Here is a 25,533-nt window from a genome sequence, read left to right as displayed (position 1 = left end):
AAACCAGTGGTCTTCAACCTTTATTTCCTCTGATGTGTTGTCAGGGTCACATTTCAGATCTCTATGTGTTGTTAGCAGCGCCACCAGGAAGTCTCTGAGCTTTTCTCTTTGAACTTGGTACTCACATGATTTCAAAAAGCAAATGATCTCAACAAGAATTCAAGGTTAGACAAAAGGTGCAAAAACAAGGAACAGATTTGTGGATTGAATCCCGCTATGTAAAACTGTGTGAAAAGTATTTAAAACCTGCAGCAGCTACAACAACTACATACTGCTGACACACTGATGCTTCACTATTAATCATCTAATGGTGTCAGAGACCAAATCAGTATTTTTATTCTGATCATTTGCTGCTGCTGCTGCTGCTGGTGGTGGTGGTGTACTTCATTTCATGTGGGACTTTTATTTGTAATGAAGTATTTGTTTTATTACATCGCTTTTACGATCTGAATGCTTCTTCCCCCACTGGCCAGAGGTGCCAGAGCCTGTTGTGATGTCACTCTGATGACCTGTGATATAGATTTTTAATTTCCGGCAACTAAAAGGGATCCACATATAGAAAAACAACGTTAGCTCTGGAATGCCTCAGTAGCCAAATGGGACTATTTAACTGTAATGTTTGATTCCAGCTGTTGCACATCACATCCCCTCCTTTACCCCAATGCAAGAAGAAATTAGAACCAAGATACCACAGAATCATTTTAAGTGTTTTAATAATTCATTCTCAAAATCCTTCAGTGATAATACTTTTGCCAACACAACACACCGTTAACTGTCATCAGAGACAGGATCCGTACGAGTCCTGCATCGGCTTTCTAGTTCATTATGCACAAACTCAGAAAAAAAGCTGCACCAATCTGATAGCACTATATACATATGCGAGTTAACAATACATCGTTTCAAACCCACGTTCCGATTTCCCTTCTTAAATACAAATAGCAAAAAGGCTTTGTTTACGCTCTAACAAGGTGCTCTGTGAATTAAACATTTCACAATCTTTCCAGTCACTGGCTTGGTTTTTTTTTTTTTGTCTATAGTACACAATTTCCTCAAAAATTTTCCCTTTTAACTTTTTTTTTTACTCTTATCGAAATACTTGGCAACTTTCGTCTTTGTCTAAAGACTCAAGCGCAAACAAAACCTAATTTGGCAGAACTCAGGTAGACGCTTGTTCAAGGCCATTTCTACCACCGAGAGCCCAGCGAAGAGGCTCCCGAGCTAAATTTAAAGGCAAGCGAAGCAAATACTAATCAGAGCTTTGTTATAGGTGGACGATGTGATCAGTGTCTTAAATATGATGAAGGCATAGTTCGTGGTTACTTATGGGACACGGTCTATGTGACTAATTGATTCAATGTGACATACACTGCATATAAATCATACACAGCAGGACGTGAATGCAGCAAACGGACTCGTAATACAATGATGTTTAACATCAAAATAAAAGATATCAAGCTATTGCACAGCTACCCAGATAATCAACTTTGCAAAAAGCAAATGTTGGATGTACGCACACACACACACACACACACACACACTCACAAGTGAAGTTCATACCGAAAAGCAGGTTATTTACAGCAAAAAATGGCAAATGTACAGCAAGAAAACACACACACACACACACACTAACTGTAAGATTGAACTGCTCTAAATGAGTGAATTATGGAACAATAACCCAACCAGCAACCTGCCAAAGTTTGTTTCATCTGTAAGAACTTAATAATCCATATTGCCGTTGCCATGGGAATGCTAAGATGGCCTGAACCAAGAGAAATAACAAAAAGACACTAGCATATGGCACTGTGGGAAAAAATCCACTTTGCTGAGTTTTGGTCCAAAAAAGGAGCTAATTTCTGTCGCACAACTCTAAATAAACTGAACCAGCTGTCTAACGGTTACCGTCTCTGTGGTTCTAGAGGCCCTTCAAAAAAAAAAAAGACACCAAGGTAACCCCCGTGGTCCGATCCGACCCGGGTTTTTTGTCATTCGCATGGATAAGGCAAGTCAGAGAGTTCAAAGTTCAAACTTTGGCAAGTATCGGCACTCCTGTGTTCCATAGCTTAGATTTTTACCATTTTACAATCTCTGTCATGCATCAACACTCAAGAAAAAACAAAACAAAACAGTACAATTGCAGCACTGGTCGTGTCCTAACTTTAGTGTGAGTGTGAGTATTAATCCAGTGTCAGGCAAAGAAACAACAACCCGGTGCAGCATTCGAGAAACATCATTATTGCACATGCTCGTATGAGAACTCCTACAGAGGAGTGAATACGCGTGTTTAGCCTGGTTCCATTTGAGTACTTGAACCTCTTTTTTTGTTTTTTTCTTTTTGTGAACATCCAGCTTGGAAATCAAAATCGACCAGACCGATAGACCCAGCTCCCACGTCTTTCGTATATTTTAGGTTTGGAGTTTGATGCCAATTAAGCATCCTTTGGGACCTAAACGAGGAGGCTTGTGACTGTAATGGAACCTTTCTGTGGCTTTTTTTTTCTTCTTCTTCTGCTATTTATAACCCTTGGCTAATGGCTCATTCAAACGCTTCCCTCCACAAATACAGATACAGCTAGTGCACGACTACTTAGCGGTGATCACCTACCTACTGTACATTCCTCCACCGTGTGTAATTGTTGGTAGGTGTCGTTTTTCTTTGCATTGCATTTGCAAAAAAAAAAGATGTCCTCGTTAATAAAAGGGCCACGAAAAGTAAACTTGCATTTCTGTGGCAGTCAAAGTTGAGGCTGTCTTTGAGTGAGCTGTGCTCGATCACACGCACACGTAAGACAGAAATCATATGTGTGCGTACGTGTGTGCAGAATTCCTTTCACATACCATTTTAAACATGCACGAACATCTTCTACCGTCCGCAGGCTGCCTGGTTCTCAGGAGAGGATGCCCTTAGATGCAGACGAGGGGGTGTACTATAGAAACTTTGGTGGAATTTTTAAAATGTCTTAAGTCTCAAAGGGTGTTGAAATGTTCTAAAAATGCAACCGAACGGTTTCTTTAATAAACCCCCCCAAGTCTGAGATCAGTGTCTAAGGGCATCTTCAACCAGTTCCATCAGTAGGACGCTCATCACTGAAACCACCGGAGGCACATTTCGAACACCTTCGTCTGTCACACACACGACAAGGCAAACTGCTGACCGTATCACTCAAAGACAATAACACAGGTGGTGGTGGGGGCAGGGCAGAGAGAGTCACACACAGGTGAGGGGAGTTCGGTAAGGCTCAAGGTACAGATTATACTGTGCACATATTGCCCGAAGGAGGGAAGGATGGTAGTACTCTCGTAGCTAGACGGAGGTACAGGCGAAGCTTGGGGGGGGTTGGACGGGGAAGGAGGGGCAGGCTGGTGCGAGGGGCGGGACGGAGGGCGGTGGGAGGGGTAAGTCTTGGCTGTTTCAGCATAGAGGTCAGAGGTGGTAGCGTTGAGGCTGGTTCTTTAAAAGTCTAAAGCAGGCATTGGCTGCTGCGCTTCCTCGCCGCTGGGCGCTGATTGGCTGCAGCTCCGGCGGCTCCAGAAGCACCGCTGGTCTTCAGGAAACCGTGATCAGCAGGCCGCTCTCTTGCAGCACCTCCGGGGTCCTCAGCTGGGTTTATGGAGAACAAGATGGAAGTTATTATGTATTAATCCCTAAAAAGGGAGTGTAAACTGACTGGGGAGTTGAAAAAAGGAATAGTTTGACATTTTGGGAAACATGCTTGGACAACAGTCTTATGTCTGAGATAACTAGCTTGTCTTGGTGATCGGTGAAACAGTTAGCCTGCTTCTGATGGTCTGACTCCGTGGATGCCTTGCCTTGTGCTATCCACATGTTACTGTTTTTAAAATCCACCTCACAATTTCTAATTTTGGATTTGGATCGTGCAGTGAGGCAGCCATTCAAGTGTCTTTAAGTGAACTGGCCAACGCAAATGTTCCACCAAAACAACTCCCTCTTCTCTATTTTGAGGGGACACCATTGCTGCATCCTGGGGTCCAAAATAATCTGATTAGTGTAAAGAAACACAAACAAGCCTGAATATCTTCTTCCCTCTATAGCAGACAGATAATGAGATGCAGCCATTCTGTGCAGCTAAATGGTCTGGATATGCGAGACTAGCCAGAAGGTAACAAAATCCTGCTAGGACCTTTAAAACTCACTAAGTAGGGTGACCTGATAGCGAAGTGGTTTGGGTGCATACCACATGGGTAAGCAGTGGATCACCAGTTTAGTTCTATGCCTGCATTTCCTCGAAAGGGTGTCAAACAAACGTCAAATAACAATATTTTAAAACTCACTAAGTCACATGTTTTATCTAATATGTTTCATATATACAAAACCTGAGGAGCAACATCATACTATTTCTGACTCCAGGACTCATGGACTTCCTGGAGTCACTGCGGCTGGCTTTTTTTTTTTTTTGGTCTGGATTGCACATCATTTCGCTAGAAGGTTTTCTGATGTAGCCATTGTACCATGGACACCTTAGGCAATTTCCTGTTGCACATTTTAAAGATGTAGATAATAACCCATTACAGCATCATCACAAATGAAACACTATTGCTAACTGAGGCTAGCAGTTTCCCTTTGTTTCCAGTCTTTATGCTAAGCTAGGCTAATCATCTCCTCTCTCACCCATTTTTTTTTCGTATTTAGCCAGAAATAAAAGTGATATCAATCCTCTCATGTAACGCTGAGCAACAAGGCATGTACTTCCCAAAATGTCTCAGTATTCGTGTAAAAACACCACAGCAAGGAGAAGTCTGCTGTGCAAAGTGTTAGTTGTAATAAAAAAAAAAATCCCAAAACACAACGCCTTGCAGATGAAAAGCTGAGAATGAGTGATTAGAGAATAAGACACACAAACACACACACACACACACACTCCCTTGCAGTGTTTTTGCTGTGTGACTGTGGTATGGGTTGTGGATTGTTTATGTCGCCACTCAGACTGAAGAGCAGCAGGTTGAACTTTCTTAACGCTGTTGCGTAAGTTTGCGTGTACATCCTTTAGCGATGCTGCGACAGCATACACACAGAATGGAAACTATGCTGAAGGCAGTTATCTTGGCCCTCGCTGTAGGGGGGTCTGAAGCCCTAAATAGACTCAGGAGACGTGTTGGAAGTAAACAACACATGGGTGTGTGTAATGTAGGGTTAGTGTTGTGGGTTCAGGGACAACTTTTGGCCTTTTAGAGCCTCTACTCAACCTGCTAAAAATACAGGTGTTTACAAAAGCAGAATAGTTGTAGAGGGATATTTAGATCACGTATATGAGGCGAATACACACTTTGTTGTCATGGCAGTGTGTTGTGTAGGAAACAAGGTGATTATATCAATATTTTACCCACACTTGTCTTGGAGAAAAGCCAACAGTGGTGTCATGAAGGTATTTATTGGAGCTCTGTATGTGTGGTCAGCTACTCTAGAATATTAACATGCCATCTTCTCCATTGTCTCATATGCACACTAATCATAATAATAATAATAATACGCTCAAGATGGATGTCGCCGATAGACGGGATGGAAAAGCAGAGATGTTGACACGATTAGACAAAGCAAAAATCCACACGAAGGTAAAAGCTGCCCCAGATTACAGAACTGCATTTACTTTTACTCTTAGTTCAGGAAGGGTGAATTGTATAGCTAAGGGATGAGAAAAGACAAGCTGGGGCAGCATCTACCTCTGTGCAAGGCCGCGCGATGTCAGACAATTACCAGCATAAGGAGAGGAAGAGGAGGAGCTTAGAGAGGAAAGTCTCAGCTCGTTCTTCTGGGGGTTGTAAAGGAGACAAGTTCAGGACGAAGGAACAAGTGAGAAAGAAAAGCCAGTGATGGAGAGTTTACAACAGACGTCTGGGACACCAGGGACATCACAACATACAGTATAGTCCTGATAAACACGTAACCTATGGAATGTGAACACAGATAACTGTACAACATGTAAGCTGCTTACCTCCAAGTTTGTCCTTGCTTTTTTCAGCACATCACGAGTCCTTGACACTGTGAGGAACAAGAAAATGCTTCAGTGATGATGATATATGTCAGTGGCTTCACATGTTCATACACTTTTCCTTCCAGTTTTTTTATTTTTTTTGTTGTTGCATTAAGACCTGGGATACAAGCAGCAATCTTGTGTGTTTACACAATATCAGCAGAGGTCTGCGTCATAATAAATCACCTAGTTTATAGTTTCTGTCTAAACCCCAACCTTGAGCTTCTCTCAGTTCCAAGAATGGGTGTGCAGTCTGTCTGTCTCAGCTTTGTCTGCAAAGAATCTCTCCTTCTGTCTTACCCTACTCGGTCATTTGTTTTACACTTGCCCCTCCTGCATTTTTTTCCTCTCATACACTGAGAAACACTCACGCTGGTTGACTATGAAGTGCTCCATGCTCTCCTTGGTGCGGCTGGTGCTCCTCAGTCTTTGTATCGTTCCTTTAAGAACCTCTTCCTGCTCAGATATACGCAGCTTCAGGGACAAGATCTCCTCCTGCATACACTGCTCCTAGACACACATCATTAGATTGAGTTCAACAGAAAATATTCAACTGAAGCTCAGAAAATATCACAATATGTTGTTTGTGAAGACTCTCAGTCATCCAGGTCATGGTTATTCTCATAGATTCATCGTAGCAACTGGACTTTCTTGAGTTCCTTGAAGACGTTTCACTTCTCATCCAAGAGGCTTTATCAGTTCTGACTGACTAGTTGGGAGTTCGAGACACTTATATTCTTTCTATATTCTTAGTCCTCACATAATGAGGGGGAGGAGCAACAAACCTCCAGTTGAAACTGAAACTCAAGTGTAAGTGGCTCCTAAAGAATATAAGTATCTGGAACTCCCAACTAGTCGGTCGGAACTGACGAAGCCTCTTGGATGAGAGGTGGAACGTCTTCAAGGAACTCAAGCAAGTCCAGTTGCTACGATTAAATTGTGAGAATCGCAATATTTTCTTCAAACCTTCTTAAGGTTTTGGATGGATGGATCAGTGTTGGGAAGAGCTGCTCTCCAGAACATCTTCAGCAGAGACATCGCCTCCTCCAGGATCTGCCTCAGAGTCTTGGTGTTGGACACGAGACTCTTCACACATGCATAGTCCAGAACCTGCAAGCAGACCTCAGTTAGATGCTTGTGTTATTACTTTTATTATTAGTTGTCATTGTGGGACTGTTCGGATGCTGGGAACAGACCAGTTCGCTGCTCTGCTTCTGGCTGTCCTCCAGCAGTGGTGGGCCGAGGCAGGCCTGCAGGGTCGCCTCCATGCGCTGGACAAGACTCCGGCCCTCCAGGACCTGCTGCTGCAGGGCACTGAAATCGTCCACGTGACCGATGGCGTGGCGACCATTACGGTTCGCAAAGGATCCGTCAGGGGCCTCTCCCTCCAGTTCAGAGTGCGGGTCAAGAGGGTCTGCTGGACATAGAAGAGCTAGAATGTACTTACTTTTTAAAAATTGTGTTGCATTTAGTGGTTATAAGTATGAGGTAACAGGCACATTACAATCAAAACAAGCTGTTATTATTGTTAAAAGGCATTTCTTTCTCCAAGTTAAAGTTAGATTACGATGCAGTAATGAAGTAGCAGTTAAAGTCACACCATTGGCAGTGCTATGGCTGTCATCCAGATCTGAGTAGGGAGGACCAGGAGATCCACAGTTAAACAGACCAATGTCCCTGACGGGTGGAGACGGAGCTGGGTCTGTGGAACACACACATACACAAACCAGGCTTGGACACACGGCAAACCACAGCACACCGAGCCTCGGAAACATTTGGCGGCGCTGTTTAGAAGCTTCTCTCTCACCATGAAGCAGCTGTCGCCTGTAGAAGTTTTCTCTCTGAGGACTGGCAGTGAGGGCAGAGAGAGACGGTGTCCGAGGCGACCCGACACCCAGCTTCTGTTCCAGCTGTTTGTGGAGCTCCAGCTGTTTGAGGGCACTGTTCTCCTGGACGCTGTTCTGCAGCTGGGCCCGCAGACTCCTCACCTCCCCCAGCAGCTCGCCCAGCTCCACTGGCAGACCTGGGACCTCGCACAGATACCCTGAAGGTGAGAAACAGAATCGTTGGAAGAATTTTGGCCATAGCTCTGCTTCAGTGCTCTGTGAGGTGTGGAGATTCTGCTTCTAACACAACTTGCATTAACTTTCTGAATCCCACAATTTGCTGGCAAGTTTCAGAGGAATAATATCTTTACAAAAATGGCCAAAGTGACAACATTTATCAGTCAGAAGTTGTAAAAAATGAAAGGATCATCAAATTTTTTACTTTCTGTTGCTCATCTGTGATGCACAGTCCTCCTGGAAAAACTTATCATCCTAAGTCTGACATCATGATATTTAATTAAAGTCAACAAGTCACATTTAAAACAGTTTTTTTAAATAAACCGTTTACTCTACAGTCATGTGGTCAGGCACTATCTGGCTAAACTGGGCTGAACTGCAGGCTGTGTTTACAACCGAGCAGATAGGAGGTAAGTATGGAAACAAATTTAAAATGTAAGTGCTAACATCTATAGCATGTAGAGCCACCATTTGTTTTCAGTGTTGAGCACCACTTGTGAACACTTGGAGAATGTTGTGCATATACAGATTTATAATTTTCAAAAAAAATCAACATTCATATTTGTATGATTTATGGCATTATAACATTTGGTATACTGCACAAACAGCTATATTAGCATTCGGTCTACTTCTAGCCATGGTTGTGCAGCTTCCATAGAGCTGCAGGACTTTGTATTTTGCCATTCAAGCATCATTTGAGAAATCTGTTTACGTTTATCCCATTTGTTTTTTCATTCATTTGCCACCAGATGGCGCCACAGTAAAGAATTCCACATGAAACCCTGCACATAGCTGCTTTAAATTCTGTTTTTTTCTTTATTTAAAGAAGGTGACACATTGGGCGTAGCTACTCGACAGTGAACAGACTGACCTTTGTTGGCCTTTGTGCTGGAACACACTCGATCATAAACATGCAGCTCGCTCTGCAGAGAGTGGATGAGTTCTCTGCTCTCACACAGCTGCTGCTGCAGCAGAGACACCTCATGCTGGAGCCTGACAATGCACACATACATTAGAATTAATTACAGTCAGAGAGTAAATATCTTCTGTCTGCATGCCAGTGATGATTGGTTTCAAGCTGAGCATACACACAATTCAAACACACCAACCTGTTGATTTTCTCCTGACCAGCCTGCCGCTCCTGCCTCAGCGTGTGAATCTGCTGTCCCTGTTCCTGACTGTGAGCCTGGAGTCGTCTGAGCTCCTCCTTCCACTGCTCAGCCTCCAGCTCTGATTGCTTCAGTCGGGCCCGTGCTGCGAAGACGGCCTCCCGCAGCTGCACCACCTCCTCGTTTGTGTCTAAAGGAAACGGAGACACTGAAAAAGTTCACGTAAATATTCTCCGATTCAAAATCCCTTCAATGTTTGCTGGCCTTACGGTGAAGTACCTGTGCTGGCCTGCAGTCGTGACTGTAGACCCAGGTTTTCCTCTTTCAGGACTCTGATCTCATTGGACAGCTGGGTGACTGTGTCCAATCCCTGGATATAGATGTTTGTTGGTGCCCCTGGACAAAAAAATCATTATGTCATTTCTTTGAGAGAAAGAAGTGATGCTTCTAGGTGTAACTCAATTGCAAAAGGCTGTATTACCTCCGTCACGCCCAGTGGTGGCCAGTTTCTCTTCCAGCTGCTGTCGGAGCCTCTCGTTGGTCCTAATGGACTCCTCCAATCGCTGACGGAGACACCTCACCTCACGTAGGTGCTCCTCTATCAAATTCACCCCTAAAGATAAACAGTAAATCAATAATATTCATGGAATCTTCTGTGACTGCTTGTTTCAACAGAGTGTGGTTCATGTCCTCAAAATATGTGAGCAAGTCTTATTAGCTGTTAAAATGTCACTACAGTTCACTTCCTACCTGCTTGGCTGCTTCCTGGTTGATGCCCAGATGATCCAGAATAGCCTCCGACCGGCTGAACCAAGTTTTCCACGTCCCACAGAGGCCCTCCTGTCACCAGACCTGAGTCAGACTGCAATGAGTGGCCTTCAGGGATGCCACCCAGCTGGTATTGTTGAAAGGCATGATGGGATAGCTGGCTGTAGCTTGAGAGGTCATGCTGGTTGTGGGCACCAGGTGAGACAGTGAACAGTGCCTTGTCATGTGGGACCGTGAAGCCTGTAACCACACACACAAGAGACGCGTCAAGCATGATGTGACTCACGGGACAACAGAGGAATGTAATTTACAAATGAGAGCAGGCAAGTTTTTTGTTTTTCCACACATGGCACACTCCCTGGCCCCTCACCCCTGTTCTGCTCATTCATCTGTTTGTATAGCGTGTCCAGCTCTGGGCGAACAGCGATCACAGACAGGGCCCTGGGCCGGGGGTCAGAAGTGACTTCATAACCCCAGACGTCAGGGCCAGAGGGGATAGAGAGGGAGGAGACAGGTGCACTGAGAAGGGCTGGAGGAGAATGACAGGAAGTGTCACGTACAGGAGGAGTGAAATAAAGAAAAACGGATTTTTGTCCAGTACTTTGCAAGTCAAAGCCGTCTGTTGGCTCCATACCTCTGGAGGACTGACTGGTCAGAGACACAGTGGCTGAGCAAAGCATGTTGGGACAACTGCTGGAAGACTTGAGGAAGCGATGATGAGGAGGAGGAGGAGGGATAAATGGACGGACTAGAAGAAGGGAATGGGAAGGTGAAAGGATAGAACGACGTATTTCACAGACAGAAAGAAAGATTAAACGCAACAATACCATCTGGTTCTGATCCAAGTCCAGTCTGCCGCAGCCGGTGCTCCTCGTGATATTCTCTGGCATCTAAGTCCGAGCACAGCTCCAAGTCCTCATTGGTCTGGTACTCGTCAGACACCAGCGAGGTCCTGTCTGATTGGTCGGTAGTCTCAGAGAGGGCGTGGCAGCTGGACGGGGTCTCAGGACGCTGCTGAAGCTTTGTGTGGAGCGACTCGATGATTTTATCTTTCTGCTGCAGCTCCTTACTCAACCTGCAAACAAGGAAGAGAATCAAGAATTACATTCTGACCTGATGGGTGCTGACGAAATAGGAAACAGGTCCATGAAAGTTCTGCATTTGCACAGTTAACGACAAAGGTCTATTTTATGCTTAAATTACATGTATCGTCCATGAGCAATTTTCTCATTTTCTCATCAGTACGTCTGATTCTGAATGACAATAAGAATAAGAATGGTTGGAATTTTTAGAGGAAAAAACTAATAAGAAATTAGTTGGTTTCAGCTTTTTTTTTCTCTCTCTCTCTTTTTTTTTTTAGATTTTTAGACAAGATGTCATCTTGGGTTGCGGGAAACCAGACAGGACTTTTTTTTTCTCACTATTTTCTGGCCTTTAATAAACAAAGTGATTAATAAAGAAAGAATTTACAAGATTAATCAACACCAAAAACAACTTTGGAGTAAGTAAATAAGCAAAGCCCTAAAAATAATGGCAAGAAATTTAGGAAAGGTAGAAGAAGGGAAACCAGCTGCAATTTCTGGTATTCAAATGAACATATATGTTGTCCTTTTTCCAATGAACAATTAGGAATAGTACATGTCCATAATTAGCAGTTTTTAAAATAAAACAGGACTTTCCATCTCATTAGTCTTTTTTGATGATTTTAAGCAAACCTCCCATTGTGCAGTCTGCAACTATCTTCAAACGTCTATAAAATCTAAATTGTAGAGGAGGTTCCAGTTCTGGCAGAATGATGTACAAACATTTGGAAGAATAAAAAGTAGGTTTGAATACTGAGTGAAGACTATTTAAAGCTGCTTAAGGGGAAAACAGAAGGGAAAGCTGAATGTTAAAGGGTTTATATGCCTGAGGAACTACATGCATGCACGTCTCTTACTGTTTCAGCTGTCGAAGCAGGAACTCCCTGTCTCTCTCCAGCAGCATTTTTAAAAAGCCTTGCTCTCTCGCTTGACCTCGAGCGGTAGAAAAAGACCACAGAGAGTCCCTGTATATGGAACTGTTCTTAGATATCATAGCTTTCCACAGAGGAGCCATCTGAGAATCAGTCCACTCCAGACAACACAGACCTTGATGAACTGCAGCCTGAGCAACGTAAGCTTAAATCTACAGGGAGAAAATCCAGCGAAAGATTCTCTAGTATCTTCTGTTCTTCCTCTACTTCGCCAAAATATTCTAACGAGCCATTAAACAGTGAATTTAAAACGAAAAAAAATATCAGTAAGAACAGATGTCAAAATAAAAGAAAACCACGAGTAAGTGATTTTAAATAAATCCAACAGAAACAGTCTGCTGCTCAGCAGGGGTACGACTGAACGAGGCAGCAACAGTGAAAGAAAACAGTATTGCTGAGAGTCTTAAGTCTGCCTGGCAGGACACCTGCAAGTTGTCTATTTAGCTAAAGCGACTTAAATGATCTATGCGGTGGCCTGTGTGTGGATTAACAGCAACCTTCTGTCTCCTGTCCACCGTAAGCAGACATGTGGACGGCTCCTCGCATGCTGCGGCGGGTCACGTGACAGAATAAACTAATTAAAGGACAGAGTGTGCAAAGTGAGCTAATAACTCACCAGGAGGGTCCTCAGATCACAATGCCGTGTGTGACACTGCAGTCTTTTGTTGATGAGGTTTGAATGTTGCCATCTGGTGTTAAATGTGTGCTTTGTTGGAAACTCGTGAGGGAGATTATAAATTAGTTGCAGTTCAGAATCTGTACTCGTCATCTGTAAACTGATATAAATGCTCAGCTGACGAAGGCATCGTCCGTGATTAGACTGATATATTACAGTTGAAGCTACAGTGAACTCTGCATAGCCAGTGCAAATCAAAGCTAAAGGTGCATTTACTATCTGTATGCAGGGAGGTTGCCATTTTGCATACCTTGCTTGCATCGTAAGTTGTGGTAAAAATGCTGTGTTTTAAATGTACATTCACACACGCAACTGACTCACCTTAAGGCAAGCAGCTCATGGCCTGTCTTGTCATCGTGGCTCTGGGCACGTTCTCCTAAGGAAATTTAAAAAAAAAAAAAAGGAAGAAGAAGGGGGAAATACATTAGAGAACAAAAATAACGTGACATACTGAAAAGGCGAAGTCACTTTCTGTGTGCTTGACTGTGATGCGAAGATGTTCCTTACGGCCGCTAATCTTGGTGACGACTCTCTGTGCCAGGGCGGTGCTCTGTGCCAGCTGTTCTCTGAAGCTCTGCCCCATGTAGTAATCGATATCATTGGCCCGCAGAAGCTCCTCGAAAGCCTGAAAGTCATTGAGAAGTATGAGAATATGAACCATAAAGCTTCAGGTGAAATATCACTGAATTGGAAAGTGAACGAGTGCAGACGTGTTTGCAGCACCTTGGTGGTATCGCCCAGGTGTTGGGTCAGGATGTGACAGACTCCTTGGCCCTCTCTCATCCTCTGCCTCAGGTGGGACAGCTCACGAGCTTGTGCCTGGATCAGAGTGTTGTACTTCCTAGAGAGGGAGGACGAAGAGCAGCCACAGGGAGTTGTAGTTGTTGATATTGTGTCATGTTTTCTGAGGACTAAAGGCTTTGAGTCATATGATAAACAGCTCTTGTGTGTATCTGTTGACTGATTCTAGATAAAATTCCTGAGAGGATGACAGGAATTATCGAAGCTTCAGGAGTAATAAACAAGGAGTAGCAGCTTTCTCCGTGCACTCACCCGGGCCAGGTGGCACATTTCCCCTCTTCGGCTTGGCCTTTGCCCTCCAGCCTGGTGCTCTTCAACTGAGCCTCCAGTGACGCAACTCGTTCCATCAGTTCTTTCAGCTCCCTGCTAGGCTTAGACCCTGAGCGAATCCCTTGGCTGTCAGACATCCAACCTTCATCCTCCTCCACACCACTGGCAGCTGGTGATCTCTCAAACGCCCAGTTTACCTAAAGGGTGAAGATAAAAAGAAAAACCTCCAGAATGGGCACTGCTCTGTATCTAAAATAGCACAAAAGGGGACAGCAGGTGATGCAATAGTTAGTCGGTACCTTGCGTGGCGTGCGCTCCAGGCTGGAAGCGTAGTCGCTGGTGGTGGACAAAGAGCGGACGCGTAGCTGCAGTCCACGGATCACTTTGTGGCAGCGGGTCAGCTGTGAGCGGAGATCCTGGACCAGATGCTGGAGAGAAGCTGACTCATCCCCCATTTCATAAGCACCTCTGTTACCGTTTCCAGCGTACCAACCACCGGCCTCACAGTCCTGTTGATGGGACAGTGAGGTGCACATCTCCAAGTCGTCAAACTCTGAGAGAGGGACAGAAGAGGACATATTGATACATGATTAATTAAAGATTATTGAGTCTTTTTTTTTGGAAAGAAATAATACAGTCTGTTTTGATAAATCTGTTTATCACCTGGGCTGCTGGTGTCTTCTCTCTCAGCTTCGTTCTCGCTGCGGCCACAAGTCTCATAACCCAGATCCTGCAGATCCACCTGCACCTGCTTACTGGCCTGCTGGACAGATGTCTCCGCTGCAGGGACACCAGACAGAAGTTTCTTCAGTCATGTACCTTGCATGCATAATCAGCACTTTTTGGTTCACATGTCTAATTAGGTGTCAGCCTTCCTGAAGCGACTCACTGAGCAGGTCTCTGTAGTCCTTCAGCTGTTCAGCCTGAGCGTGGACCGTGGCCTCCGACACCATCAGCCTCTCCTGCAGCTCTCGGTTCTCCTGGTGGCTCAGAGCCAGATCGGAGCGAAGACGAGTCGCCTGTTCACGGAGACCCTCCTCTATATCCTGCCACAGCGCTCCCACCTCAGCGCTGGCACCAGCAGGTCCCACCTCCTGTAACAGTGGAGCACAAAGGGAGGGTTTCACAGGTGTATCATGAACATATCCTAAACTAGAGGAGCTCGTGTTTTATTTCACAAGGATTAACTTTGCACAAATGTTGTAATGTGGAAAACCAGGCGCACGATTGAGGTATTTATATCAACAACCACGAGACAAAGAGGACGAAACAGCCGTACATGGAGACTTTAAATGAAGAGCACAGTGATGAGAAGAGCTGGTCCTGCAGGCGAAGCTGCTTTAATACAGCACACAGAGGTTTTTAACTGAGATAACATTCAGAGAACAAATCAACAAACCGCCTTGTAGGACAAAGAACAACTGCTTCTTTTTATATACAAAATGTGAGCTCAAAAATGTTGTTCTTTCATAAACTATTCAACACAGCAGAAACCTGGATTACTGACAATGTAATACAATTTGTTTGTGTTCAGTTTTTAAAAAGTACACAACTACTGAAGTGCCACTACATTTACAACTTCAACTGTCTGTCAGGAATTTAATTAGGAGGTTTAACACATTTTTTCCATCCCATTGTTATGTCTCTTCCACCGCAGTAAACAACTTGAGTACCCTCTCTATCACCATCTATCCACCGTCTGCTCATTTATTCCCTTTACAACTTTGTCTGAATATTGACTTGAACATAAACGTAGAATGTTTTACCGTCTGAAGCTGGTGTGTGCGAAGATGTGATGTTGTTCGTGTGCCCAGATCCAGCGAGTCCGGCCTCGTGCAGTGCCTCTTCCCCGACTCCTCGCTCAGACTAACGCACGGATGACCTCGCTTCCCCGCTGGCATTGGAGATGTTTCCACTTCCTCATCTTCTTCCTCAATACCCTCCTCTTCTTCCTCCTCCTCCTCCTCTTCATATTCTTCCTCTTCTCGCCGGTTTTCTTCCTGCTTTTCTTTTAAAGCCTGGTTCTCCTGCTGCAGCCTCTGCAGGACACTCCTGAAGGCAAATAGGGAATAATGCTGAATGCAACGACAGCCACACAAGAGGTAAAATACGTTTCCTATATGTTGTATATATGCACCTCATCTGAGCCACGGAGGTGTATCCATCCCTCTCCAGCTGTGACTTCACTTCTTCAAGCTCAACTTCAAGTGTCTTCTTTGCTTCTTCAAGCTGCTTTACATCAACTCTCTGGGACAGGAGCCTCCTCCCCAGTCCTCCAGTCGCACCATTAGGTCCACGAGCCTTCATAGACGCCTGAAAAGTCAGAGGAAACGTTTATTTTTTCTTACTATTTAAGTCATTGGGTTTTGGAAAATGCTCTTTATGGTCCAAAACTGCTTGAATTTAAACTAACACAAGAATGAAATGTTAGTATAAGTCGTATTTTTACCTGAACAGAGGTCAAACTTCTGGCAGTCACGTTGTCGTCATCCTCCTCTATGCTGTCCGTGAACTCGTCACTGCTGCCATCTTCATCATCTCCCTCCTCTTCCTCCTCCTCTGTGCTGAGCTCTGGAAGCACAATAACCATTTAAGGTCAGTGTCCACTCACTTAAGTTCTTTTCTTTAAATCGTAAGCCGTTAAGTCTTCTTACTCTTGTACTTTATACGTCTCTCCCTCCCTAGCGTCCACTCTATATCCTACTCTTTCCATAGTTCTGCCTCTACACTGAATCACCACTTTGGCAGTCATGGGACTGAGGGGAAATGTTATGTCATACAGAGCCTGGCAGCCAAAAACACACTCAAGCTGGTGCAGCCCACTATGAATGTGCATATGCGAGAACTTTAAAGGTCACAATGGATCCTGGGTAATTAATATTCACACACATTAAAGAAGATAGTGGCGACTGTGTACGATATATGCTATATATATCATGTCTTTGTTTTGTGTGGCTAGAGTATAATTTGCACACAGACCAACAGAGGAACACATAAATAGATGTTGGTTTGCAGAAACTAGAGGCTCGGTGGAATTTTAAAGGGAAATTCTTTTACATAACAGGCCCTAATGACACACAGCAGACACACATGTATGTGCAGAGCCGTGGGTGTGGAGCTGCAGCTCCTCACTGCATTGCTGAGATTACTTATAGGATTATATCATCATAAGGGAAAGTTCAATGGCAACTAATTACTGAAATGTCTCCACCCAAGTATGAAAGTTAAATATACTTAATGTCTTTGTGCTGCTAGAGAGAGAGGGCAGGAAATTCATGGAGCGAAACCGTCGGGCTATTATTGATTGAACAATGTGCTCTGTAAGCTGAACTGGTGAATGAGGGGCCCTGTTTACACTCTGTGGCTCTACATAGTGTCACCACTTAAACTTGGGACATGTAGAAAGAGGCATTTCTTGAAACTGTGTTTTGTTAGATGCTTTTTTTTTTTTACTAAAACATAGATGTTGTGTCTTCAAAAATATTTAGGATATTGAGTGAAAGGTCACACAAACTTCCTTATTTGGTGAGTTGTGAATATCTAACTGGGCACTGCAGCAGAACAGCCATGCAAACATGAAAATCATGCCACAATCTCATGCATGAGAGAGCGAGGACGTGAAGATAAACTCCTTTGGACTGGATGTGTCTTGTGGTACACAGTGTTGTCTGATGCTGATGTTTACATGTTTTTCACATTTAAGTTTGTGGCATTTCAACACATTTATAATATGTGTTCTTATACAGTTGCACATTAAGACAAACAGGACAAACTCAGGAGGCTGGTAATGGCTCAGATAGATAAAACACACTGTGGGTTGATATATAAGGGACCAAGTGGGGAATTTCAGGTTTGGGACATTATTAAAAAAACAAAATTCCCAATTAAACACAATAAAGAGAAATCCATACCAGAAGTGCTTTTGACAAGCACATGTTTATTTGTGATGCATTTAAAATACAAAAAAAAAAAAAGAAATGTTGACAACGATTCCATCTTTGAGGCTAGGTGAAAGATCGGGGCACAAATCCCTAGAAAATGTACTCTACCTAACATAAATATTTAATGGGCAAGTATTATTTCTGGCATTCACATCTCCTGTTATTGATAGAGAGTACTGTGCAGACTGCAAAACTGCTCGATATTATATTTTCCTGCTGAACTTACAAGCAGGTACACAAAAAATTCTGCATATTATACTAAATCAGCATAGCGTTACTTAAAGTAAACAGCGCGCACCTACCAGTATATATTTACTGTGGCTCAGCTTCTGTTTCATGCATATCTGATAAACTAACACTAGAGCAGAACAGGTTCACATCATAAAGCTGCGTATAAAGGCTGAAGCTCAAGGTTAACACTGAACTGAAGGAAAGTACTTGGCCGTCTTTTTAAACCTGTATGTTGGGCCTTTTGTTAAGTATGTACATCCTGTTGACGAACAGATGATATAAAACAAATGATGGATGGTGAGACGTTTCACTGTAAGGCATGAGCTCGAGTTTCTCCACAAGACGTAACTTCACTGTGACAGTAAGGCTGGAAGAGTGACACTGGTGAGAGACAGTACACAGAAATGGCAATACAGAACAATCAAACTACAAAGCAATACGCAAGCAGTTTTCAAAAACAAGATAAAAACTTATTCACACCACACTCATAAAATATAGGAATAAATAAAACTCTGAGTTGCACATTTCCACTTCATACCATTAAGGTTACTCTGAACACGCCTCTGCTATGTGAGTAGTGCTTGTGCTATCTGGACAAAGCTGCCTGCAGGATGAAGGTCAGATTTCAGTTTGTGTTCACACTTCTAGTGGACTAAATCTCATCAGATGCACTTTAGGACCTTAATTTGTCATAAACCTGACCATTAGTGGTTACAGACAGCTTCATCTCACATCAAGAGTGTCAGTGTCACTCAGTAGTGCTATGGTCAGACAGAGCATCAAGGAGCGTTAGTGACAAGTGCTGCTTGCAGCCTTGGAGGCTGGACCCTGCCCATTCCCACCTCCAAAGTCAGGCTGCCTTTTAGCTGCCCTTTCCAACACCACGGTCATGTTGCGGGTCCTGGCCAGGACCTCCTCCAGCTGCCCGCGGAGTGCCTGAACCGAATCTAGCTCAGTGTGGAGAGCCTGGATCTTCTCGGAGCTGCTGCAAAATCAAAAAGAGGAGAACAAATGTGGTTCTTTTGCATACACATAAAAACCTGCACCTAAGTGTATTCACATCAGTCTGGGCTGTACAAAAGCCGTGGGTGCAGCTTTCCTACCTGTCACTCTTGTGAATGTGCGTGAGATTTTGGTATAATCTCTTCTCTGCCCTCAGGGCCTCATTCAGCTTGTTGTACTCTGACACCAGCTGCTCCAGCACACACTAGCAGCACAGTCGCAGGCAGGGTTGAGAAGAAAAGAAAGATATACATAAAACGAATAATTGTTAAGCACGACACAGCCAAAATACTGTCTCACTGACTCAGAATGAAGCGAAACCCTACTTGGTAATCAGTGCTGTCGCTTTTGGCAACTCCCTCCGACTGAGCTAAAGATAAACGCAGAGCAGAGATCTCCTTCTGCAGGGAGAGGACAGAAGTGTATGACTTAAGAGATTAAAAAATAAGGACTGTTTGTTTTGTATTATCTCAAGGTCAACACAGATACCTGAGCCTCTATCTCTTTCTTAAGGACCAGCTGCATCTCCTCCTTCAGAGCCTTCATCTCTGCCTCATCCTCCTTTGAAAGCGGCTGCATGGCCTCTTCTTGGGCCTGCATCAGCTCCTGATACAGTGACACAGTATAATATGAAGATCAGGTGACAGGAGACAGAAAGTCAAAAAGGCCAAAAGATATGGACAGCCAGCTACCTTGATAAACGCTTCTTTCTCTTTGAGCAGGCTTCGCAGGTTCTCGGCCTCTCCTTCCGTCTCTCTCTCCTTGTCTCGTCTCAGGTCACTCAGTTCCTGCTCTTTCAGTGACAGCTGTCTGCGGAGCTCCTGCAGCTGTCCTGTCCGCTCACTAATTACTAAGGAAAGCCTGTAGGAGTAATCCTGACAGGGAAAGAGCGAAAAAGTTGAAGGCATTTGGTTGTGCACAAATCTATCAGCTATTAGATACACTTCATATTGATCGCCAGCAACAAGCCCTACCTGCAGATACTGATCTTTGGAGGTGAGCGTGTTGAGCAGATCGTGGATCTGTGCTTGGTGTTCACTAGACTGGCGGCTGCGGTCCGACAACAGCTCCTGGAAGAGCTTCTCTTTGAGAGCCAGTCGAGCCTTCAGCTCCTCCACGACCTCAGATGGACTGGCCTGAACTCTGGCAACAAGGGCGGCTGTCAGGTCCTGCACGCACAAACAAATTATGAGACAAGCAGAAAGAGCAGTGTCAGCGCACCTGTTGTATTTGTGAAACAAGTAACACAGGTTAGCCTACATGGGCACGGCCTTTCACTGGGAGCCATGCAAAGAGAGGTCTATGTATTCTATGCATGTGTGTGTTACCTGTGTCTCCTGGCTGCGTGTCTGCAGAGCTGCCTGGAGCTGGTTAATGATGGCGTCTTTCTCTCTCAGAGTGCTTCTCTCCTTCTCCTCACTCTGCTGCTTCAGCCACTGGAGGTTCCTGTAGGCCTCTGCTGCCTGCTCCAGCTCCAGCTCTTTGCCTCGGCCCAAAGCATCCAGGCTCTGATGGTCATGATCACAGGTGTAACCAACAGGACAAATATAATACCTTATTTGCTATGAGTGTCACATGTTAACAAGATACACCAATCACACCACCTGTCTATTACTAACCAGATCTGGGTAACAACATGACTCTTATCTGGTCTTTCCTTCTCAAACAAACGTATTTCACAGACTGGCATTTCTAATAGGTGTAAAATGAGCGTACCGTGATGGTCTCCTCGTTGTTGGACAGGATGCAGCGGAGTCTCTCCAGGTCTCGCTCCTTTTCCCTCAGCGCCAGCTGCAGCCTCCTCACCTGGCCCTCACGATCCTCCAGACAGCGGAACTTGTCATCAATGGAGCGCTGTGGGCAGCAGAGAGGCAGGAAATCACACTTAAAGGCAAACTCAGCTGTGACGTACATCATGTTCTCAACAGCATAAATGGAGATGTGCAGTGTTCGGTTCATTATGACCAAAATAAAGGATGAAATCAGCATCAGTTAAATTAACATATCCTTTTCATGGTTAGCATTTTTTTTTTGTTTGTTTTAAATAGCTACTGGAAAATAAGTACTCAGTACTGCAGCAACTCCCATGTTGTTTTCTATTATGGTGGTGAAATTTTACTGTATGCTGACTTACTGGTTTATGAGGAGTTTGCATTATTGTGTATCACTGGCCCTTTACTGCTATAAGATGCACAGTTAGCTCTTTTGTGATGAAAAGCCTCTCTATTATTCCTGCACACAATGTACTGCAGTTTGTACTGTCCCATGAATCACAGTGACGCAGGTGGTGCAGTGGCTGAGATACAACGTTTTCAGTATCAAGAGTATTTTGGGAGTTTTGTTCCAAGCTGCCATGACTTCCTGGTGTGTACACGAATGTATAGTGTTTGTGTTTTACCTCCAGGGCTCTGTCTCGATCTTTAATACGCTCCCTTAGTTTCTCCAGCAGGGCATCTCTCGGTTTGGAGCTTCCGGCTGATTCCAACATCTCTGAGTACTCCTACAAATATGGACATTTTCAGACAAGTTGAGAAGTCTGTGCATGTATGTATATCTGTATGTATATATGCAAAGTGTGTGGTGTTGTGTTTGTTACCTCTAACTGCTGCTCCTTGTCCTGCAGAGAGCGTTTGAGCTGTGTGATGCTGCTGTCTTTTTCCTGCACCACAGTGTGTCTCTCTGCTTCGCTCTCCTTCAGAGCTGCTTCTTTAGCCTGAAGCTCAGAGCGGATTTTCTGAAGGGCACAGCGCAGGTCCTGCAGCAGAGAGAGGAGAGGTTACACATGCAGCCTCCTCCATCCTTCAAAGACTTCTTTCAACCGTTTGGTCTGCTCACACATTCATGACTAGGCTAACTAACCTGGTTGTGTTTTTCAGTGACCTCCCTGTGCTGTAGTGCCTCCTGCAGATCAGAGTTGAGCCGGTCCTTAAACCTCAACAGGTCGTCTCCTTGTCTCTGGCTCTGTCTCAGACTCCTCTGGCTGGACTCCAGCTCCAGACCGAGGGAAAACAGGGAGCTCTGCACCGCCACCAGCTCGCCTTGCAGCTGAGCGAGTGTCAAGGACTCACTCACTCCCACTGGAGGCTGGAGAAGGAATGACCAAAGACCAAGGTCAGACAGACAGCATGTCTTCACCTTGAACACAAGATTTCTCTCTACTGATAAGAAATGATTGTGGATCAGGGTTTCCACCGGTACTGTGTCCACCAGGTCTCACCTTGCACTGAGAAAGCTGGTTGCGATGGGCCAATTCTTGCAGCTTACACAGCGTGGTGTTCTGCCCTTCAATCAGCTGGTACAGCTCCTGGGCCTTAGAGCAGAATGAATTATAAGACATCAGCACATTTACAACAGGTTCCGATATCATCTCACATTGTTGCTGGCTCATCTGCTACTTAGCACCCAACAAACACACACCTCGCTGTCTTTGGTGCTGATGGACTCAGAGAGGCCCTGAATGGTTCTTTCCTGGCTCTGAGCAGCCTCGCGGAGTGAACGCAGCTCACACTCCATCTCGTTCAGCTTCTCCTGCAGCTTCTACAGCGGGAGACAGGGATGATAGACTGGTATCGGGCCTTAAATGCACAATTAGAAAGTTAGCCAGCTGTACTGAGGCGTATTTACCATATTGTTGGCCTCGCTCTCGTGGATTTTGGCCTGCAAGGATTGGACCTGAAGCTGGGCCTTCTGCAGCTCGCTGACACACTGCCCGGCCGCACACTCATACTGGTTGAGTTGACTCTGCTGCTCCTCGACGAGGCTCTGTAAGAAATAAAAAATAAAGCAAAACGTGAGATTCAACTTTTCAACCTCTGCTTACTCTCCTGAGCAAATCCAGCAACTAAATTATTTGTGACTTATTTTTGTTGTCTTAAATTCATGAAAAGTGCAGAGGATGTGGGCGGCATAGTGGATTGCGTAATACTCCATGTGTACAAAATATACAACATGTGCTCATTCATGTGTGTAATTTGTAAAAAGCTATGAGGAGGAAAGAGCTGTGAGCATCTGTATGCATGAGTGAGTGTGCTAAAGTGCTCTGTGCTCCGGTTATCTTTACATAACCAGCATACGAATGCTTCCAACTTTCACTAACTAGAAGAAAATGCGTTTGCTAGTGCACTCTTTTTTTATCAGATTGGATTTATAAAGTGAACATATCATTAAATAGTGTTACTGTAGTAGCCAACCAGTGCTGAGATGACAGGGTGGTCTGACATTGCGTGGATCACTTTGCCTCAAGGGCTCTGAGTGAAAATAGGCCAGTAGTAGAGTCACTCTGTCTTAATATCTCCCCACATCTAACCTACTTCAGTCAGCAGTCCGTGCCCAAAGATCACACGCTCTTATTATGGAAAAATATCTTATTCAGAGAGAAATACCTCCACGAAGTATTGCAGAGGATCAGTAATATTACAAACCTACACTTGACCTTACATAATGGAGCAGTAAATCGTGTGCACAACACTGGAGAAACTGGAAGACTCATCTGTCTGACGGCTTCTGAGTGTTTAGCAGCTCTAATGCTGTAAATCCTCAGCTTCCTCCAATATTAGTCTAAAACCAATGATTTAGATTTGAAATGTCACATTAACCGTTGATCTGTTGAATATATTAAGACATTTACAGTTACTATGTTTAAAAACAACAACCGTGCTCTCACGCTTTGCTGTCGGCTTTATTGACATTACTAATGAGCTCTTTGTGTGTGGAGACTCACGCGCACTCACTAGGTAATTAGGCCATGTCGTGTGCCACCGCTTATGCACACCTGACTGCTCTTCTAATGTACAATATCTCCACACCGCTGTAGCTCAAATTCTGGTAGGTAAAAGCTAGTGAGAGCGACTGTGGGCAGAATATAAGTGACTGACAGCTGGATTATGTGGCTAGCTGAGCTTAAAAAAAAGTGGTGAGAGTAATCGTTTTGTGGGCAGCCTTCACTGTCAAACATCAGAGGCTGTTGGGCTGGTTTACTCAGGGTGCTGCAGATGCTGCAAAATGCACTACTGCACTGAGTCACATCATCCTGCAGTAGTGAAACACTCTCATCAAGGTCTTATACCTGGTGGGGAGGTGGGGGAGGATACTCTTTGTACAAATCTTCCAAAAAATCCACCATGTCAGTCATGTTCAGATCGGGATCCATGCCAACATCCAGCCTGATCAGAGGGGTCTCCAGCTCAGGTGTTGGCATGTGATTGTCTCTTTCTATGTCTGGAGTCCCGTAAGACAGTCCCAGAACAGGATCAGGGAAGGCCAGCCTCGAGCCTCCGTTACGGGAGCTCTGTCGGTGCAAGACTGGCAGCTTGCTCCCCTTGGTGCACCGGACCGGTCTGTAGACAGCGTAGCTTTGCAGCAAACAGAGAGCCAGAGAGAGGCTTGTTCCAGGCGAGGCTTGGCCATGTGGGGTTCCAATGTGCTCCTCAGAGAGGGAGTCAGATATCTGGTCTTCTATTGCTTCCCGGTGGGGGCTCAGCGGTCCATCTGTTATAGCTCCAGGCTGCGTGTATTCCTCCAAGGATGCTACAGAGGGGCTGGAACTAGCTCGTCCAGCCAGAGTGCGATCACTGTCGGATGTCCTCGATGGGTCCTGAGATCCAGGGACCAGCGTTAAAGAGGAGGGGGCTTCTTCTGAATCTTCCACATGTTTTCTCTCTCGTTCTCCACCACCTCCAATCACACTCCCTCCAATGACACTGGCTGAATATCTGGTTGATGGCCCACAAGAGATGCTCCGTGCCAACTTTCTGGGCACCTTACAGACAGCTTCGTAGTCTGAGTCTGCCACCCGCCAGTGGGAACATCCCCGACACCTCCTGGGAGTGCTGGGTGCACAGCGGTGTGAGCCCGTGACCTCTGACCCTGGACCAGCAGGACACTGAGGGTGGTGGTGATGTTGGCAGTCCAGGCCATCTTCTGCCCAAGACTCATACAAAGAGTAGACCAGATCATCCTGGAGCAGAGCACAGTACTTGGCATGGGTTAGGCCTGAAATATCCACCATCCCGTCTCCCTGCCTTTCATTAGGTCCGGCTATTGTTACGGCACCCTCCTCTGAATTTGTTTTCCGGTACAGCCCACCGATACACTGCCTCAGCCGATGTTTCTCCTGCAGGAGCCTCTGCAACCTTTCGATGGATAGGGCCTCCACACGGGCGATGACCGTGTCGAAGCGGTACATGCGATCCAGCATGAAGGTGCACTTGGAGCAGGCGAACTCTCCTCTGCCATCTCGGGTCAGCTCTTGCCCCAGAGCGTGAGACAGCAGCACCTGCAGATTGAGCTTGGCAGTGGGGTGGAAGATCCATCGCCTCTGGTTACCGCAGAGCTCCCGTCCACAGATGCGACACGCCTCCTTCATCTTCAGATCAAGCATTCCACCAGGCTTTTAATTATCAAGGAGTGGCAGAATGTATTACTGACTCTAACATGAGGAGCTGAGAATACCTGGATCCTTATAGTGAATTTGATCCCATAGCAATAAGCAACCAAAAAAAAATGTCCAGCTGTATCAGAGTAAACACAGATCACAATAAAATGACCTGTGTGATGCTCCTCGTGACAACACAATGGCAATAAATTAAGTGAGATGAGGTAGAAGGAGGAGCAGTAGAGGGTGGTTGCACTTGTGGTTCTTGGCAGGACAGAAAACCAGGCGATTAAAGCAG

The 25,533-nt window shown here is 45.0% G+C and overlaps 2 protein-coding genes across 6 annotated transcripts in view; both read right to left on the bottom strand.

The window, feature by feature from the left end:
* Window positions 1-696: 696 nt before the first annotated feature.
* Window positions 697-25,533, bottom strand: part of LOC103357619 (myomegalin-like) — a 41,450-nt gene continuing 16,613 nt past the window's right edge. Inside the window, exons 7-46 of one of the 5 annotated variants that reach the window (XM_008282239.1) lie at window positions 22,487-22,624; window positions 22,280-22,399; window positions 22,080-22,172; window positions 21,722-21,946; window positions 21,459-21,617; window positions 21,261-21,362; window positions 20,579-20,716; window positions 20,191-20,370; window positions 19,837-20,031; window positions 19,555-19,737; window positions 19,352-19,468; window positions 19,189-19,263; window positions 18,964-19,067; window positions 18,703-18,845; window positions 16,138-16,259; window positions 15,826-16,001; window positions 15,455-15,740; window positions 14,578-14,782; window positions 14,352-14,468; window positions 13,988-14,241; window positions 13,671-13,885; window positions 13,341-13,458; window positions 13,125-13,242; window positions 12,939-12,993; window positions 10,755-11,002; window positions 10,562-10,675; window positions 10,298-10,456; window positions 9,910-10,167; window positions 9,641-9,772; window positions 9,439-9,555; window positions 9,160-9,367; window positions 8,922-9,043; window positions 7,795-8,031; window positions 7,588-7,689; window positions 7,184-7,404; window positions 6,954-7,097; window positions 6,359-6,497; window positions 5,949-5,995; window positions 5,711-5,765; window positions 697-3,598 (exon numbers count right to left, since the gene is read on the bottom strand). In XM_008282239.1, the coding sequence (XP_008280461.1) occupies window positions 3,459-3,598; window positions 5,711-5,765; window positions 5,949-5,995; window positions 6,359-6,497; window positions 6,954-7,097; window positions 7,184-7,404; window positions 7,588-7,689; window positions 7,795-8,031; window positions 8,922-9,043; window positions 9,160-9,367; window positions 9,439-9,555; window positions 9,641-9,772; window positions 9,910-10,167; window positions 10,298-10,456; window positions 10,562-10,675; window positions 10,755-11,002; window positions 12,939-12,993; window positions 13,125-13,242; window positions 13,341-13,458; window positions 13,671-13,885; window positions 13,988-14,241; window positions 14,352-14,468; window positions 14,578-14,782; window positions 15,455-15,740; window positions 15,826-16,001; window positions 16,138-16,259; window positions 18,703-18,845; window positions 18,964-19,067; window positions 19,189-19,263; window positions 19,352-19,468; window positions 19,555-19,737; window positions 19,837-20,031; window positions 20,191-20,370; window positions 20,579-20,716; window positions 21,261-21,362; window positions 21,459-21,617; window positions 21,722-21,946; window positions 22,080-22,172; window positions 22,280-22,399; window positions 22,487-22,624 (6,081 nt within the window). In that variant the 3' untranslated portion in view covers window positions 697-3,458. The remainder of the gene's footprint in view (window positions 3,599-5,710; window positions 5,766-5,948; window positions 5,996-6,358; window positions 6,498-6,953; window positions 7,098-7,183; window positions 7,405-7,587; window positions 7,690-7,794; window positions 8,032-8,921; window positions 9,044-9,159; window positions 9,368-9,438; window positions 9,556-9,640; window positions 9,773-9,909; window positions 10,168-10,297; window positions 10,457-10,561; window positions 10,676-10,754; window positions 11,003-12,938; window positions 12,994-13,124; window positions 13,243-13,340; window positions 13,459-13,670; window positions 13,886-13,987; window positions 14,242-14,351; window positions 14,469-14,577; window positions 14,783-15,454; window positions 15,741-15,825; window positions 16,002-16,137; window positions 16,260-18,702; window positions 18,846-18,963; window positions 19,068-19,188; window positions 19,264-19,351; window positions 19,469-19,554; window positions 19,738-19,836; window positions 20,032-20,190; window positions 20,371-20,578; window positions 20,717-21,260; window positions 21,363-21,458; window positions 21,618-21,721; window positions 21,947-22,079; window positions 22,173-22,279; window positions 22,400-22,486; window positions 22,625-25,533) is intronic. The other 4 variants (XM_008282240.1, XM_008282241.1, XM_008282242.1 and 1 more) reach the window with 4 other exon arrangements.
* Window positions 23,905-25,241, bottom strand: LOC103357618 (uncharacterized). The gene has a single exon (XM_008282238.1). The coding sequence runs from the start codon at window positions 25,239-25,241 to the stop codon at window positions 23,922-23,924; it is 1,320 nt and encodes a 439-aa protein (XP_008280460.1). The 3' UTR covers window positions 23,905-23,921.

The sequence above is a fragment of the Stegastes partitus genome, unplaced genomic scaffold, assembly GCF_000690725.1.
Source record: "Stegastes partitus isolate 25-593 unplaced genomic scaffold, Stegastes_partitus-1.0.2 Scaffold264, whole genome shotgun sequence".
Classification (NCBI taxonomy): Eukaryota; Metazoa; Chordata; class Actinopteri; family Pomacentridae; genus Stegastes; species Stegastes partitus.
Note: the sequence above shows the minus strand (reverse complement) of the source record. Positions and strands in the feature narration are given on the sequence as shown.

Bases quoted from the DNA above. Each gene is read 5' to 3' on its own strand.
- LOC103357618 (XM_008282238.1), bottom strand. From the start codon at position 25,241: ATGCTTGATCTGAAGATGAAGGAGGCGTGTCGCATCTGTGGACGGGAG.